The 19568-nt window shown below is 40.3% G+C and overlaps 1 protein-coding gene across 1 annotated transcript in view; it reads left to right on the top strand.

Annotated features, from left to right (window-relative positions):
• Positions 1–19568, top strand: part of LOC124265142 (ras-related protein Rap1-like) — a 44019-nt gene that overhangs the window by 20637 nt on the left and 3814 nt on the right. Inside the window, exons 2-4 of the mRNA XM_046699932.1 lie at positions 40–126; positions 17983–18051; positions 18466–18522. Coding sequence (XP_046555888.1) covers positions 70–126; positions 17983–18051; positions 18466–18522 — 183 coding nt within the window. The 5' untranslated portion in view covers positions 40–69. The remainder of the gene's footprint in view (positions 1–39; positions 127–17982; positions 18052–18465; positions 18523–19568) is intronic.

The raw sequence follows: 19568 nt of genomic DNA, 5'->3' as shown, positions 1-19568 counted from the left end.
ATGTATTATATATTAATAATTTTTTCCATGCTTTTGCAGGTGAGATCATTTCTAGGGTAGACAGACAAAATGAGGGAATACAAGATCGTGGTTCTCGGCAGTGGAGGTGTGGGCAAGAGTGCCTTGGTAAGTACTGAATGTTTTGGTAACAATTTTAATTCCATCATGAAGTTTGTTTTCTTTAATGAGTGCATTTCAATATTTAACTGTCTGTGCAAATCTTTGAGTCCTCTAGCCTTGACATGTCTCATGACATCATTGTCAGAAGAGTAAGTGAGGCTTAACACTGCTTTAAGCTATATCACGACAGGGACACCTGAAGGAGCCTTACAGGCTTCACATATTGTAGCCATTGTACCCGGGTTTTCCGCGTGATATGACGTCTACATGAATTACTTTTTCTGTAGTGATAACAAGCAAAATTGGATAGTACTTGCTCTTGGTTATTTCGAAGGAATTTCTGTTTTTATATATGGGCGGTGGGGTAGCATAGAGGTTAAAGCATTCGCTCATCACGTCGTAGACCCGGGTTCGATTCCCCACATGGGTACAATGTGTGAAGCCCATTGCTGGTGTCCCCTGCCATGATATTGCTGGAATATTGCTAAAAGCGGCGTAAAACTATACTCCCTCACTCAATGGCAAGAGAATGTTAAATATACAAGCCGAACAATGCTCCGGCATTGGCTTAGTGGCTCATATCGCAGACTATCATTTGGGTTACTCTACACATACAGGACAAAGAACACCATGTCCATCTGTCTGTATCTAACTTGATTGTGTTTTACTTTGCCAGGAAATCAGTAGATCAATTAAGTTTTTCTTGTGACACTGAATCAATACAGACGTCAAGATTAGTAAGAGAAGATATTTTCCACTTAACCATGTTTGACACTGATCATCCTTGAGCCAAATGTCAAGTGAATTTGTCCAACTTGAAATCTGATAATAGATGTGTTTAAGGACATGATGTGACAAGCACTTTGTTTACCTTATAATAATGACAGTGATTTTGGTTGTTTTGATCTTTGAACTTTTCAGATTTTTTAAAGAAGGAATTTTGGAAATTCAGACTGACCCAGCATAATTGAATAAAGCTGCTCATTAATATTATCAGCAAAAGCTCCTCCAGGTAATATTATCTATGAAGTGGGAGGAAGGCATCGGTTCATTATCTATGCAGGTAATGTTATCTATGAAGTGGGAGGAAGGCATCGGTTCATTATCTATGCAGGTAATGTTATCTATGAAGTGGGAGGAAGGCTTCGGTTCATTATCTATGCAAGGTAATGTTATCTATGCTGAGTTGTATCTCTTTAGTAGTGCCAGGATCTGCTGGTCATCCTTAGGTTTTCAAGACTGTACACAGACTGTTTGGTTTCATGAAAGGGTTAAGCTACCAAGACATCAGTCATTGGAGATTTCTTCATATATTTAGCAGATTAGATTTATTATTGCTAGGCCTATTATGATTCACTTGCTTATCTGGTGCATTGAACCATATCCTTCATGAATTCAATTCATTATTTGTGATTACTTGTATTGAATATTTATGAATGTGTCTAAGAATAAGTGTTTTAGTTTGGGTTTGGCTATTATTTGGGAAAATAAGGTATGCAAAATGGAATATATCCAAGGCAAGCAGAATAATAGTCAACACTCTTTTATATTCAATTTAATGGTAATGTGATCACTGGTCCTTGTTGTGATAAAATAACTGGTTCGTTCTTGGTTTGTTGTTTAATGCCAGAGACACCTATATGGTGGCGGTCGGTAAATAATTGAGTCTGGACCAGACTGTCCAGTGATCAACACTATGAGCATCGATCTATGCAATTGGTATACGATGACATGTGTCAACCAAGTCAGCAAGCAAGACCACCCGATCCCAAAAGTCACCTTTTTACAATAAGCATGGGTTGCTGAAGATCAATTCTAACCCGGATCTTCATGGGTATGATTAAACACCCACACAGTCAACATGGTCAAAACATGTCATATAGATATTTGTTATTATTAGACTGAATATAATGATTAATATGTCAACAGCTGACTTTATACTGTATTCATTACCAATATTTTTATTTGTAACTCAGTACTTGTGATATGTATCATAATGACATGATCATTAATCACCCCATAGAGGATTCATTACACCCCGTTATGTCTGAAGTACTGTTCAATTACATGTACTAGGACTGTGCGTTGACAAACAACTTACGTTGCAATATATTTCGATATGTGTTGCGAAATTTTGGGAGCTATAGTGTCTTAGAGTGAGTGTGAATGATTGTACATGCAGATCCTCTTTTCTACATACTAAGGCCCTAAAAAACATATTATGGTTCTGACAACAGCAATCTCAAAATTAGGTTGCGTATTTATTTCTGTTTTCATTTTTGTACAATTTATAGTATGGAAAGTATGCCAATTCGTCAATTAATTACGAAGTTAAACAACAGTTGTGATTGAAAGTCTGTGCAGATCTTTACGTAAACTATGGAAATCCTTACAAGACTTCATATAGGGTTTTACTTAATATATTGGATTCTATGGATCTACTTAATAGCTTCTTCAACCTCACAGATTCAGAATCGCTTCAAATAACATCCGAATCAGCAACACGTCCAAACATGCTCTCGTCATCAGTTTCCGTGTGTATTAATGTAAATCTAGGGGCTATTATTAGCTGAGTTTAGCTGATGGAATGAAATTGTACTTTAGGACAAGTGGCTCATGTCACAGATTGCAAGCATAGGTTTCTGAGTGACCTAACCCAAAATCCATAATGTGGATTAATACCTTTTATTTTACCATAAGGCTAGGCCAATTTTATTTCTCGTTTTACGGATCCGCAGTTGTATTTTTTCACGAAATATTTCTTCATAAATTACCAGAAGTAAAATACTTTTAGTATTTAACAGGAATATTACTTTGACTGGTGATTTTTAAAAAAAAAATTTCCCGCCTGCTTTTGGTTTTCCGAGGACAAAAATCTGTAAAACAAGAAATATAATTGGTGTTGCCTAGACTGCCTCATTTGAGAATCAAATAAGTGTTGCCAGTGATATATTCTTCCCTCAGCTGTGGTCAACCAATTCATGATTAATGTGGATTTGATACCACTTAAGAATGAATCAGTATTACTGATTCAGTGATAGAATAGTATGTGACTGAATGGCCAACATTTAATAAGCTCTAAGATCCTTCTATCAGTGTCCTTTCTTCTTTCATACTCATGAGCTTCATTATCACATGTCAGTATGTTTTTCTGCTATATAGAGGCTATGCAGTGGTTAAAATGAGAGCTGCAGTAACAGAATGTTCGGAATATCATTAAGCAATTAGTCATTAAATAATGAGCAATGGAACCTGCATATTCCACATTCACCCTGTGCCTATTTATGCATAGTAACAAATTATTTTTGTATTTAATGTTTCATGAGCTCACTTAGAATGTCAGGGAAAGGAAAATTATAGGTGGAATTGAAATTGTGGCAGCTGTTAATAATGTTAAATGCGATGACATACCTCTATGTTTCATATGGTAAACAATGATTATTTCTTTTGACTCATCAACAGGAGCCTTCTTCCTACCCAAAACAAAGATTTGGATCTTTGGATCTGGGACACCACGGCAAAAAACATTACAATAATACTGCCTTGGTTGTATTGGCTTTTTGTTGGAAATGACCTGAAAACTGTCAGTATTACAAGATTACAGTAATCCAGGCAAAACTGCCTCCATGGTGTAGTGGTTAGAGCGTCTGCCTGGAGAGTGGATGGTCGTGTCCCGGTTTGATCCCCGGCCGTGTCATACCAAAAGGCGTTAAACTATGGTACTTGTTGGTCCCTACCTGGCGCTCGGCATTAATGGGTACAACAAGGACTGGTCGGCTCAGAGTCAGTATAATGTGTCAGAGTGGGGTATATAACTGCAGCATGGTATCTCAGTGAGCTAGCTCTATGAAACCAGCTTAAGTCTGGGAACCCGTGAAGGCCCAGGTTAGAACATTGATCTTCAGAAGCAATATTGATCTTCAGTATGAACTAAACTCACTCACTCACTCGCTTAAGTCTGGGCTGGTACTGGCCCGTGAAGATCCGGGATAGAATAGGTCTTCAACAACCCATGCTTGCCACAAAAGGCGCCACAAGAAGCAAATAACAAGATCGGGTGGTCAGACTTGGTTGACATATGTCATCGGTTCCCAAATGCGCAGATTGATGCTCATGCTGTTGATCACTGGATTGTCTGGTCCAGACTCGATTATATACAGACCGCTGCCATATAGCTGGAATATTGCTAAGTGCGGCTTAAAACTAAACTCACTCACTCACTGGGCTGGTATAAGCAGCCCGACATACACATGCCTGCACGTCGTCATATGAGCGAAATATTCTTAAGTACAACGTTAAGCCCCATTTCACCTCACTTCACCTAATCATGGCTAACGGTTACTCAGTTAATGACATAGCGTTATGCTCCTGAAGTCATTGTAGTATGGATTACAACTATTCAGTTCTTGTTTCCACAGTCTAATAGTTACGTCTTCATGCACCAAATTCATGTAAAAAACAGTGTTTTTTGTGTCTTACTAAGCCTTGCTTATCTCTACACACAATACATTTTTTAACCAAGTCAGTTTACCATAGGTGTGCTGGGGTTAATTTGTCATACTTTCTTTGGCATGACGTCATCAAACTGGGTACATCTAGATTATGTGCACTTGTTGCTATTACATTATCAGTTTGAAGCAAATTGAACTAATTAATGTGAAAGTGGCAGAAAAGCAGCATATGTTTCACCTTTAAAAAATTATGGGATTGAGTGTGCAACCTGTTTTTGTTTGGTGCAACCTGTTTTTGTTTGGTGCAACTTGGTATGCATATCAACATCACCTTACATGAGTTCAATCAAGCTCTTTTACTTGAATCCTGCTTTTTGTTATTGACTTTTTCATCAGTGACAACTACAAACCGGTCATTAACAAGACATACAAAGTACATGTACAATCGTGGCAGTGAAAGCCTTGACATTTTGAATTCATTTCCTTCCTCAAATACAATGTAAAATGTTACTAACACTCAACCTGTGACATTCATAAATAACCATTTAATATGTTTTTTGATGACATTTTAGATTCCTTGCAATTATGTCTGCTGACAAATTCTTTCAAATACTGGTATAGGCATCCTCGATAATCTCCAGGGTATATGTTACGATCAATCTCCACTATACCCTGGATGCATCCACAGTGATAATTTTATTACCTCCCTTGGCTGACTTTTTATCCAATCAGGTGTCTACGCTGGGAAGTTGTGCGAACCAATCACAACTCACTTTCGCTTCTTAAATCATCTAACTGTTTAAACTTGGCAACACAATTGATGCAGAGATTCTCTGAATAAGGTAGAAGGAGTTCTTCGGAAATGTCAATTTGTCTGTATTATTTCCCCCAAAATCTGAGTAGCACTACGAACAAACCTTTGTGACTGCGACCGTTATCTTTGTTGACACTGGCAAGCTCGGATGTAACGGCGGCTTTAGCTGATTGGCTACTGTGAGACTGAGGATCCAGCCAAGGGAGGTAATAAAATTATCGGGCCAAGCCGTGGATGCATCCAGGGTTTAGTGGAGATAGATCGTAACGTATACCCAGGAGATCATCGAGAATGTGGTATAGGTAGAATGTCCGTAATGTGTAGATCCAGGAATCATTTTGAAGAACATGGTAGAACTTTGTAGCCTTTTCAATGGTTAAACACCTGAAAGGATGTTAATATAACAGCGTTGGTATTGTGTGGTTTTGATTTGGAATAGATGTTCCTACTAAGGACCAGCGCAGAGAATGCATTTACAAGAAGTAGGCGGTGCACGGCAAAGAGCAAACCCTTTTGGTTTGTGAAAGGTAGATCAGATGTAGGCTAGTGCACATGCATTACATGATGATGAAATTGATGGCGCCTGAACCACATTAATTTCCTACTGCACGCTTTGCTCATAAGACTCTCACGTCGGTGTGAAGCAAGTCGCACTACACTTGATCACGGACAACCTGGGGCCTCTTCGCTAATAATGGCAAGCGCCAGTGGGCGGCACTCATACATGCTAATATGGGTCAATTGCCAGGTCGGTGCTCAACTTATCCTTGTTTGCCAGTAAAATGTAGGTACTTGGTAAAAAATATGGTTTGGGGGCCTTTCAATATGTTCAATGTTCCCTGCTATAGTATAAGGAAGAAACAAATAGAGGAACACAGGAAAATTCAAGCGTTCCTTTATTATTTTCCTGTTTTCATCAGAATAGCACTATTCAAAGCTTGTGATGAAAACTAGAAAATAGTAAAGGAACACTTGAATTTTCCTATGTTCCTTTATTTGTTTCTCTATGTATATTTTAATCTAGCCCCCAACCCTCAGCTGCTCCTATTTCCACATTTAGACTTGTTAGGTGCTGTTATTTGGGTTTGAAATAAAAACGAATGTTCATCTTCCAACTTAGTGCTGCAAGTTAATGCATCATGGAAGTGGAATTGGACACCCCAAAACTGATTGTGTTTGGTATTTGTTTTGTAAAGGTGAAAAAAATTGTATATAGTACTCACCATTTCTCACAAACAGCTGTTTTGACATCTCAGTTTCTCAGTTCAGCTAATTCTAAAATGAAGTAAGCCCCAATAAAAAACAAAATAAAATTGACTTTCAAGGTTAGTTTTGAACACCATTAGTTCAGTGCCAAGGTCAGACTCGCTGACTTTGTTGTCACATGTCATCGTATCCCAGTTGCATGGATTGATGATCATGATGTTGATCTTGGGATCACCTGGTCCAGACTCGATTATTATGTAGCTGGAATAATTTGCTGAGTGCTGTGTTAAACAACAAACAAACAAACTCAATGTGCAATTGTCGTACAGTTCTGGTCAGTGTAGTAAGATCAGTTTGATACATGCTATATAATCACATGAAATGTACTGAAAAAGTGAAAATGATGGGCTAATAGACTCAGAGGTTTTGGCACTGACTGAAAGATTGTCAAAGTATGTTAAAATGCTTCTCTGTGTGAATTCAAGGTTACAGTAGGTCTTCAGGGCCCTGTTCCTGAAAGCGATTGGAGTGCTACGACTGTCGTAAGTCTTATGTTAAAGTATGGGAGTTACGATCATCTTAGTGCTACGATCGCTTTGAGGAACGGGGCCCAGGAACCTTCGTTTGTCATAGAGGGCAAATAGATGAAGTGATCTTGGTGACTTGGTTCATTAAATGCTGTCATACATCAGTTGATTGTTGCTCATGATATAAGCTACTGGTTTGTCTGGTCCAGACTCAAACCTTTACAGGCTTCCTTCACACACCTAGAATATTCCTGAGTGAAAGTTGACTCAGAGTGTACATTTACGTATTTATCTCACGGTCATATGTCTATTTATGGTAATGATGCATGACCTGACTTATGAAATTGACAGATAGGCTCAAGTTGATCCTGGGTAATGTAGGCTAGTAACACTGTTAGTCGTGTACGGGGAGTGGGATCTGTGGTGTACCCTTGTACAGGGTTTTACATGATGCAGATATATGCGTCCAGTACCCACAAATGGACAGAATCAAACAGAAAAAATATGTTGTCAGAGGGATGAACACTAATATTACTGTACTAAATTCTTGACAATATAAATTCCTGTTTCACGACACGACACTTCATTGCACTACACTACAGGGTCCATGATCCTGTAAGGACCCTTGAAATTAGTACTAAGGGGTCCTCTGTACCCATAGTTTGCAGGTCACGGTAATATGCCACCCCAGTACATCTCGGTGACCTCAGCCAGTGTTGGGATGTCATGACTTGATTGATTCAATTACAAGCTGTGGGGATTCTTGGACAATGTAGTTCCTCATAGCACTTTCATGTCCAATGGACCCGCAGGATTTGAGTTGATTTGATTGGCTGATTGTGTGTCATGTTGACTTCTCTGTGTACTGTATGTGCTTACTGACATAGACAACATTTACTCTGTAAGAATTACTTTTCTCCGTCTGCAAAACTTACACCTCCTGACAATAGACACAGCATGTAGAACCTCACAGAGTCAGGCAAATCTGCTGTTCATGTTGTCCTACCTCTCTCATTTTCAAGATGGACATAATTAATTATTCTTATGAGGAAATGAGCTCACTCTTAAGTGAAGAAAACTACCAGATAATGACTGTTTCCATGGATACTCCACCCCCCAACCTCTAACCCCTCTCTAAGCCCCAACCCCCCCATTTGTTGTTCCTTACTTTGAAGAGTGGGATGAGAAGCCATAAGATCTTGTTTAACACTGTCTTGAGGCATATACCTTGCACTCCAGTTCCTTTCTCAGACCTTGAATGTTAATCTCCCAAATTTCTAACTGTAGATATGGGTAACATTATAAACATATTGCTGACGGTGGGAAAACACTCGGAACCCATTGTCAGGCTGCAGGTAACACAGCATGCCAGGCTTGAGGCTGAAGTCTGTTTTTGTAATCCTCATCAACAGCGTGTGATCCATGCAGAATTTGCACTGCTCATTTACCACAAGCCATCTGCTTCATGTGTTAAATAGATTTAAACTTTGATAGTTTCCGTGACTAACGTTAGTCTAGGAGATCGTTATTCACTACAAACGTGATCAAATCCTCTGTATAATTTGGTTTTGATTTAATTCTGTGAAAGTCTGTTTTCCCCATGCTGTTTCCAGAAACCTGTTCAGACTTGAGGATAACTGGGGTCACTGGTAGCTGTGTCTTTAGACTAACACTCCGTCTCGAAAAATATGTATCGTTGATAAAAACAAGCCAATACATTTAAACTGTAACAAAACCGCAGTGTGATAAAAGATTCAGAACCTGAGGAAAATCTAGACTTGCTTCTTTTAGGGCATCCTTGAGGCGTGCTGAGTCCTTTAGATGTCCCAAAATCCTAACATAGTGGGTTCAAAATCTAGATTTACTTAGATTAAGTTTCTGGTTTTGTCAGCACCATACCAGTATGCTTGTGCTTCACCAAAATGATTAGTGTCAAATAGGCCTGTGCCACATTCATAGCAGGAACAGGTCATAAGAGACACCTTCTGGGTCAGTGCTCTCTTGCACCTATGTTAGAGTCTGGCAGCAATCGTAGGGCTAAGACTGTCTTACGTCTATGTTAGAGTATGGGACTTCCGATCATTGTAGCACTAAGACTGCCTTAAGTCTATGTTAGAGTATGGGAGTTAAGATCATTGTAGCACTCACACACAGAGACTGTCTTATGTCTATGTTAGAGTATGGGAGCTACGATCATTGTAGCACTAAGACTGCCTTACGTCTCTGTTAGAGTGTGGGAGTTAAGATCATTGTAGCACTAAGACTGCCTTATGTCTATGTTAGAGTATGGGAGTTAAGATCATTGTAGCACTAAGAGTCATTGTAGCTGCCTTCTAAGACTGCCTTACGTCTATGTTAGAGTATGGGAGTTAAGATCATTGTAGCACTAAGACTGCCTTACGTCTATGTTAGAGTATGGGAGTTAAGATCATTGTAGCACTGAGACTGTCTTACGTCTATGTTAGAGTATGGGAGTTACGATCATTGTAGCGCTAAGACTGCCTTATGTCTATGTTAGAGTGTGGGAGTTAAGATCATTGTAGCACTGAGACTGCCTTATGTCTATGTTAGAGTATGGAGTTAAGATCATTGTAGCATTCACACACAGAGACTGTCTTATGTCTATGTTAGAGTATGGGAGTTAAGATCATTGTAGCACTCACACACAGAGACTGCCTTATGTCTATGTTAGAGTATGGGAGTTAAGATCATTGTAGCACTCACACACAGAGACTGTCTTATGTCTATGTTAGAGTATGGGAGCTACAATCATTGTAGCACTAAGACTGTCTTATGTCTATGTTAGAGTATGGGACTTCCGATCATTGTAGCACTAAGACTGCCTTACGTCTCTGTTAGAGTGTGGGAGTTACGATCATTGTAGTACTGAGACTGTCTTACGTCTATGTTAGAGTATGGGAGTTAAGATCATTGTAGCACTAAGACTGCCTTATGTCTTTGTTAGAGTGTGGGAGTTACGATCATTGTAGCACTGAGACTGCCTTACGTCTATGTTAGAGTATGGGAGTTACGATCATTGTAGCACTAAGACTGCCTTATGTCTTTGTTAGAGTGTGGGAGTTACGATCATTGTAGCACTAAGACTGTCTTACGTCTATGTTAGAGTATGGGAGTTACGATCATTGTAGCACTGAGACTGTCTTACGTCTATGTTAGAGTATGGGAGTTACGATCATTGTAGCGCTAAGTTCGCTTTGTGCAAGTAGTCCCAGGTGTTTGGACTTGTTGGCCTGTCAGTGTACCCAGGTGGTGTGGATCCATGCTCACAATATCAGTCACTGATGATCTGGTTCAGACTGGATTATTTTTAGGCCACATGATCCTGTGCATAAAGCTCAGGTCTAAATCAATTGAAGTTACGCAATGATGGCCGCAGAGAGTCCTTGGATGGGTGACCGTGTGTGACAGCTTGACTCCTGAGAGTTTTGTGGACTTCAGTCCTGCCTGAGAATGAAGCACATGTTATACATGTGGTCTCACCTTAGGCAAGTGAGTTGGTTCAAATTGCCTCTGTTCACCCAGCAGAAAATGGGTACCAAGTGGGATAAGTCGTGTGACTATAACCTTCTAGGGCCTAACAGGCAGCTTGGCTTATCCAGGGTAGTAATGATCAGATTGTGCGTTTTGAGCATTATATCTAGCTTGGAAAAGTTGACTTTTAAATATTCTCATTATGATTATTAACAACAAACAAACACATGTGTAGTAGCTCTGATGAACATCATCATACACTGGCCTGACCTCAGGCTTTTTGTACAAGATGGTAACAGACAGTGATTGCTCTGTAGCGACATTAGTATTGTTGTTCAAGGTGTACAGCAAAAATACTAAACATGCAGAAAGTACTCACAATGTCAGTTCTTTTTTTTTTTGGTTTTGAACTAGTCTTCGAGTTGTGACCCATTTTTGACCTGCCTTTTCAATGTTTTTGTAGCCTGTGGCTAACAAGCTAGCATTGATTTCTCGAGTCAGGGTTGGGTTTTCTGTGAATGTCATAGGGTTGTTGAATACGTTGTTGATGGTTTGTGTGGCTTGAGGGGTAGTGTGGCCTTGGATGAAGGTTCTCACCAGGCAATGCTCTACTACGGTTAAAAAATACTTGTCTCTAGAGCCTGTGGCAAGGTAACAGTCATAATGGCACATTTAAGAGTTCCCTGTGCCTAAGGCTTGTTAAGGTACACCTTGAAATGACATAAATTGAAAAACCTTTTCTTGATTTATGTTATGCACAGTCAGTTTGAAATGGCCTGTTTCACATTTAATCTGGCAAAACACATAGAAAATTATGAATTTGTTTTTTTATCGTGAACACCATTTGTCTCATCTGTAATTTATCAAAGTGACATTTGCAAAATGGAATGTAGACAAGCCATTCAGTACCGTAAATTGTGTCATTTTGCCAAGACCCCTTACAGTACTGTCATTAGACTATAAGAAGAATTGTCATGACGTGTACACTTTTTTCTTTCCCCCCAAATGTTGTTGAAATGTTTTTCAATAAGCAGTTACATAACATGTTTTTTTAATTTAGCTCCTTGGTTAGACATTAAGTATTCATAAATAAATATTTGTATTCGCCTCATACTGTATTTGTTGCAATCCTAGTATGTACCACTCATACCCTTTCTGGGGCTGTAGGGTAGCCTAGTGGTTAAAGTGTTTGCTTGTCACACCGGAGACCTGGGTTCAATTCCCCACAAGGGTGCCCAATCCCCACGTGTGAAACCCATATCTGGTGTTTCCCACGCTGTGATATTGCAGGAATATTGCTAAAAGCGGCGTAAAAATAAGCTCACTCACTCACTCGCTTGCTCTGACCTTATTGTAAATGTTTACGGTGTTCGATTTTTTTATAAACAGTTTTAAATCCTGTTTCTATACAACATTGTTTGAAATGTGTGTAGTATGAGTTTTGTAATAATATTGCTTCCGAAGTATGTGTAGCAATTAACTTTGTATGTACAGTTTATTGAGAAAATATTCTGTGGATCTCTGTCAGTACGCCTGTATATCAGTGTGCCTGCAAAATACTTTCAAGGAACATTGTTTTATGGTATTGGGTAACTTCCCTTTTCATGACTTGGATTTTGATCTGAGTACTTGGCCTATGCCCCATAATATAGAGTAGGCCAGCGGTAATGGATAGAGCTGAGCCCAGCTGGACTGAGTAATTCGTTTTTCTGCAGACTGTCAAATGTCACAAACAACATTCTCATGGGATTCACCAGATTGTTTGCCGGTAGACATAAATAGCCGAGCAGAAGGGATACTAGATCAACAGCCAGTATGTATCATTGACAGTTGTAGAAAGGCAGACATTGTTGTGGGTCTGGTGTTGGGTGCCTTTTTCATAGTATCTATGTGGTACAGTCTAGACACGTTATTGTATGTCATGGAAGTATGAACCTTTCCTAGTTGCCAATCCCCTTACCAAAATATCACTGATAAGAGTGAGTATCCCTTCCCTCCACATTCACACACCACATCCTATGGTAAGGGATCATCCTTGCCCTTACCCTTGCCCCCTTGCCCTCTTGCTCTTGCTCACCCTGTGACCCCGACTCTTTACATCCATTCATCACCCCCACTTTCTCCACCCCCACTGACAGCCCCCACTCAAAGTTCCCACTCCCACGCTCACCCTCTGCTTTCATGGTGGAGTAACCTAGTGGTTAAAGCGTTCGCCCATCACTGAAGACCGGAGTTCGATTCCCCAGATTGGTACAATATGTGAAGCCCATTTCTGGTGTCCCCTGCTGTCATATTTCTGGAATATTGCTAACAGCGGTATAAAACAACTCACTCACTCACTCCATTTCTGCCCCCACTCTAACCCTTCACTCTCCACCCCTACTCACCCTCACCTTACCACTCCCTCATCAATACCCCAACCATACCCTTTCACCCTCAGCCCCACTCCCATAGTCAACCAAGCATTTATCATTCCTCAAACCGGCCTTTTGTCCAGACTTGCATTATCATGGTAAGGAAATAGCAATATTTAGATCTGTCAAACCAGTATGCCGCAAATGTTTTTTCATATTAACATTACCAGAAAAAATTTGAACTTGTTTCCTTGTTCCCGATGATAATATTACCAGTATTGTAAAGTATTGTATCTGATATACACTAAAGCTTACTCCCTGAATTTATATAATATTGATAGTGACAAATAAACCCATTCAAATAGACCCATAGTCTGTCATACAGACCCTGAAGCAAATATATCCAAGAAAGCCCATGCAAGTCTAGAAATTGTGGCAAGTCTAGATTTCCACAGCCTGAAAATGAAGAGTCTCTCAGTTCCTTTTTATTGTATTTATGATTTTAATGTAAAAAACTTTTATTTTATAGAACATGTGTTCATTTCAGGGACTAGCTGTTAATCTAGGAGACCCAATGAGTTGGTAGATTCTTGTGGAAATCTAGACTTGCTTCATTAGGGCTTCAGCATTGCAGGGAAGGCTAGGTAGTATGGTTAATGATGTGGTTCAGGGATTGTGAGACGGACTATATCTGATACAGTTGTATTTCAATAATGAGCTGGAGAACAATTGCTCACCAGTATGGAATGGGCTCTGGGGATAGTTTATTGGTTCTGATAAACTGTCCTCCAATCCTAGATAGTATCCAGTTATCCTTGCACCCTTTGGCCTCCGATTTTGTTCAGCGCCTGGGGCACTAATTACTGGCAATTAGGTTGATATTCTACTTACTGTAGACATGCTATTGGAATGACTGACAGTTTGCCCATAATATGCATATGCTTCAGGATGTCACAATATGTTGCATTTATAGATTGTGCCTGGAGTGTGCCATGTGTTTCCTTATTTTATTATTAGTGTGTCTATGTTTCTTAGTAAATTCCATTTGCATTAGATGTGTTTTGAATAATGCCAGCATCAGCTTATGCACCAAGGAAAACTCCGCTTCTCTCAAATGTTTCACATTTCACAGCATTTTCCTTAAGCCACAGGAATATTGTGTGGTATCAGTATCAAGATTGAGGGAATATAAACAGTGTATGTGAGGTGATAGTACCAGCAAGCTTCTCAGTGACTGGCAAGTCAACAGCCAGGGTGTGCCTCACATAACACAGCTAACTCCTGCTTGGAGTACTTGAGAAGACATCTGCAGTATGTAGGCTGACATTTGATACTGGGAAGACCTGCTGCACCTCACATTATGCAAGGAATGATTTAGATGGATGGATGGATCAATGGGTGTCACAGCAAGTTCTGTGGTCAGTTAGAGGGTTGCTTTGGGTTTGTCACAGCAAGTTCTGTGCTGGGGTAGAGGGTTGGTTCTGGCTGGGTAGAGGGTTGTCTTTGGGTTTGTCGCAGCAAGTTCTGGCTGGGTAAAGGGTTGTCTTTGGGTTTGTCACAGGAAGTTCTGTGCTTGGGTAGAGGGTTGTCTTTGGGTTTGTCACAGCAAGTTCTGAGTTGGGGTAGAGGGTTGTCTTTGGGTTTGTCGCAGCAAGTTCTGTGCTGGGGTAGAGGGTCGTCTTGGGGTTTGTCACAGCAAGTTCCATGATGGGGTAGAGGGTTGTCTTGGGGTTTGTCACAGCAAGTTCTGTGCTGGGGTAGAGGGTTGTCTTGGGGTTTGTCGCAGCAAGTTCTGTGCTGGGGTAGAGGGTTGTCTTGGGGTTTGTCACAGCAAGTTCTGTGCTGGGGTAGAGGGTTGTCTTTGGGTTTGTCACAGCAAGTTCTGTGCTGGGGTAGAGGGTTGTCTTTAGGGTTTGTCACAGCAAGTTCTGTGCTGGGGTAGAGGGTTGTCTTTGGGTTTGTCACAGCAAGTTCCATGATGGGGGTAGAGGGTTGTCTTGGGGTTTGTCACAGCAAGTTCTGTGCTGGGGTAGAGGGTTGGCTTAGGGTTTGTCACAGCAAGTTCTGAGTTGGGGTAGAGGGTTGTCTTTGGGTTTGTCGCACAGCAAGTTCTGTGCTGGGGTAGAGGGTGTCTTAGGGTTTGTCACAGCAAGTTCCATGATGGGGTAGAGGGTTGTCTTGGGGTTTGTCACAGCAAGTTCTGTGCTGGGGTAGAGGGTTGTCTTGGGGTTTGTCGCAGCAAGTTCTGTGCTGGGGTAGAGGGTTGTCTTGGGGTTTGTCACAGCAAGTTCTGTGCTGGGGTAGAGGGTTGTCTTTGGGTTTGTCACAGCAAGTTCTGTGCTGGGGTAGAGGGTTGTCTTTGGGTTTGTCACAGCAAGTTCTGTGCTGGGGTAGAGGGTTGTCTTTGGGTTTGTCACAGCAAGTTCTGTGCTGGGGTAGAGGGTTGGCTTGGGGTTTGTCACAGCAAGTTCTGTGCTGGGGTAGAGGGTTGTCTTTGGGTTTGTCACAGCAAGTTCTGTGCTGGGGTAGAGGGTTGGCTTAGGGGTTTGTCACAGCAAGTTCTGTGCTGGGGGTTGTCTTGGGGTTTGTCAGCAAGTTCCATGAGGGGTAGAGGGCTTAGGGTTTGTCACAGCAAGTTCTGTGCTGGGGTAGAGGGTTGGCTTGGGGTTTGTCACAGCAAGTTCTGTGCTGGGGTAGAGGGTTGGCTTGGGGTTTGTCACAGCAAGTTCTGTGCTGGGGTAGAGGGTTGGCTTGGGGTTTGTCACAGCAAGTTCTGTGCTGGGGTAGAGGGTTGGCTTGGGGTTTGTCACAGCAAGTTCTGTGCTGGGGTAGAGGGTTGGCTTGGGGTTTGTCACAGCAAGTTCTGTGCTAGGGCACTCAAGATACTCAAGATATTGACTAAATTTGGTCACACAGATTCAGTGGTCAGACTGGTCCATTGTTTCCTTGTACCTACAATATCACTACCTGGATTCCATCATATACATGCTACTGTCCTATAACTGGAATATTGCTTAGTTGGGTGTTAAACAACAAACAATCAATCTTTCTGTCTTGCCTTGTTCATATAAAAGCCCTTAATCATCTTCAGCCTCAGTTATGTTAATCATTCACATGCTGGAATAGACCTTATACACTTAAGCTGGCATCCATTAAACATGACTTTTACTTTGTGACTCTGATTAAATCATTGCAGTTCAGTTGCCTGTACATGTACATGTCCTCAAAATATGACCTACAAACTGAAGACTTTCCTTGTGTTATTGTTTATCCTGTCAACACATTTTTCAAGTTTCCATGGTGACAGAATCATGCCATACTATTTTCTGTGTTAAAAGAGGAAGTGTTTGCCATTTATTGATTCAAAAGCTAATGGAAAAAGTTCTGTGTCTTCACATGTATTGAACTAAAAGTCTGGAATGACTCGGAGACAATACTAAACACACCCTTGAAGCTGTCTTCCCTAGACTGTGTTACCCAACAAGGACGGAATACATCTCGTTTTAATTGTGGGCATTTGGCCTGTATGTTAACATTGTTTGGCAAGTGCTCATCTATTTCACTGCTCCATTAGCAATGATTAACATGGTGAGCCCTTATGGAAATGTCAGTGATTTTCTGATGATTGATAATAGAAATGATTGGTTTGATCCACATATCCTGCACTTACGCAGTGATTGATTGTGCCTAAAGTTCAATCATTCATTAAATTTATAAATGGTATTTGAACACCCATCATCAAACCAATGAAACCAGTGGACCATTTCAGTGTTCACGAATGTCCCCTCAGACAAATCCGGCAGATTTGCCAACGGTCCGATAGAAGTCTACAACCTGCCGGCCCCAGTGTCTGACTGTATATTTCACAATGACTTTGACTGAAGTTGTGACATGTGACACTTTTTGCCATTTATAAATCTTATGTTTGTTAATAATTTCAATGCCAATTATGAGAAATGTTAAGTCTGAAATGTGTGTTTATATGTTATGTTTTTATTCTATGGGTCCTGTGAATTTTGAATGGGTCAGACAGACATCTGAAACTTACAGGACTCAATGTCCTGTTACTTTGAAACAGAATTTGTGAACACTGCCATTTTCATGCAACACATTACTGTAGGCTCATGTTCAAGAAAATTATTATATTATAAGTGATTAGAATAAATGACTGATCAGTTGACTTACAGACTGTTACAGTATCAGCAAATATTGCAATGCCAGAATCTAGTGAAATTTTGTTTGGGTTAGTACACTCAGTTAAGAGGGAAAGACTACAGAATACCGGATACCTTCTGCCATGTTTGAAAACTTTAAAACTGAGCAAAAAATGTGTGCAACTCGACTTGAGTTTTTAGTACTTCGCTATCTTAGTGTACTTACTTTTTTTGCCCTTCGATATCCGTTACTATTTTCTTTAGGGCAGTTCAACGAATCTGGTTAGGGTTTAGATTAAGGTTAGGGCTAGGATTGGGTTAGGTAACTTTCCCACGCTCATTCGAAATGAGCCCAGAATTCCATAGCGTTTTTTTCAGAGACACATACATTTTTTATTTGTGATAACTAACCTTTCATTTTCAAAATAGTTGGTTGGTTTTACTAACGTCCCAAACAATCAAATTTTAATGGTTATTTTTTATTTTGATGCTCCCATATTTTTTTCCAATTTTATAACTCGTGCTTCCCTATAATGGAAGCACACTAAACAATATGGCTGGTAGGTATCCAGTATTCTGTTGGTGTACCGTTAATAGCATCCAAATATTTTGAAAGTGATGCCATGAGACGTTTATGGTCTGGAAGATGTCCACACAAACTGGTACTATTAGTGATATGTGATGGAATCTTGACCATTTCCCGACACATCTCTACACATCAACACGTTCCTAAAGTGTTGAGAGCCTGTAGGTTCTGTTTGTTTAAATAATTTCAAATGCAGTGTGGATAGTCTCCTAACTCCCGGAGGTAGTTGCAGACTTTGTATGGTTGTCAGAGACTTTATCTACCACTTCTATTTTCAGACAGTGCAGTTTGTCCAGGGTATTTTCGTGGAGAAGTATGACCCAACAATAGAAGACAGTTACAGAAAGGTGAGCAGACGTCTTCCAGGTACATCTCCGCTGGAGTTGTCCTGCAGCTGTGGAAGTCTCACCAAGGCTATGATATTCCAGAATTTTAGTGGCACGATATATCAATACCTGGTTATGTGTCTTTGAATCATCTGAGTTCAAACTGGATCTAGTTCGTAACAATGAACACGTTTGACTTGTCAATTTGATAATTATTGTCTGACTGTTTGATTAAGAAACTAGCTCCTTTTTGGAGAAGTCCATTCAAAGAAAAAGAAGTTGAAATGTTTCAGTATGCCCAGTCTTGATACTACAACTTTTAACTGCCACTTAAATATGTTTAAATAACAATTAATAACAGTGAGTTATCCAAACTTTGAGCATGAGGAGCCAATGTGAACAGATTTTGTATTCCACTTGGATGGTATGTTTCAGCAAGTGGAGGTGGATGGCCAACAGTGTATGCTGGAGATCCTAGACACAGCTGGCACAGTGAGTAGCAGTGTTAGCCATTGGTTGATTGTGATGCCTCTGTTGGTCTGGCTTGTGACAGACAATATAGAACAAACTTTATGGATAACAACTTCTTTTTATTGTGACAGACAGTTGATAACATGTTCAGACTCAAAAGTTCAAACTCACATCTAGCCATATATGAAGTGTGAAATTCTAGCCCTACAGTAGTCAAAAACATCTAGCTCTATTAGGGGCCTGGGCCTAGATTTTCGAAGCTCTCTTAGCGCTAAGATAGTCGTATGTTAATGTTAAAGTATGGCACTTACGACTATCTTAGCTCTAAGAGAGCTTCGAAAATCTAGGCCCAGGCCCATCTAGTCCTACATTAGTCAGAAACATCTAGCCCTACATGAGTGAGAAATATCTAGCACTGTTAGTGGTCCGGAAAATCTAGCTTGTCAGCCACACCTAACCCTAGTAGTAAGCCACTTCAATCCCAACATTAGTCAGACAAATCAGGCCCTAATAGTAGTCAGACACATATTTTTGTAGTTGCCGGAAATATCAAATCATATAGTCTGATTAGCAGTCATTAACACCTTGGTCTGGATATGAATTTAAAAAAAAATAATTTCCCCGCCACAACGGGGGACTATGTATTCAGCGATGTTCGTTCATACATATGTACGTCACGATTCTTGTTAACGCGATATCTCATGCAGTGTTGTACCCAATGTTTTCAAATTTGGTGACAGCCTACATTGGGGGATTACGCAGACACCAGTCGATTTGGGTGACCTTGATCTTATCTTCAAGGTCACCACGACACTTTGACCACTTTTCAAACTCTTGTTAACGCGATATCTCATGAACTGTTGTACCCAATGTCTTCAAATTTGGTGACAGCCTACATTGGGGGATTACGCAGACACCAGTCGATTTGGGTGACCTTGATCTTATTTTCAAGGTCACCATGACGCTTTGACCACTTTTCAAACTTATTTAAACGCGATATCTAATGAAACATTGCACCCAATGTTTTTAAGTTTGTTGACAGCCTACATTGGGTGATTATGCAGACA

Source organism: Haliotis rubra, unplaced genomic scaffold, assembly GCF_003918875.1.
Source record: "Haliotis rubra isolate DU_JTF1 unplaced genomic scaffold, ASM391887v1 Scf963, whole genome shotgun sequence".
NCBI classification, from domain to species: Eukaryota; Metazoa; Mollusca; class Gastropoda; order Lepetellida; family Haliotidae; genus Haliotis; species Haliotis rubra.
Note: the sequence above shows the minus strand (reverse complement) of the source record. Positions and strands in the feature narration are given on the sequence as shown.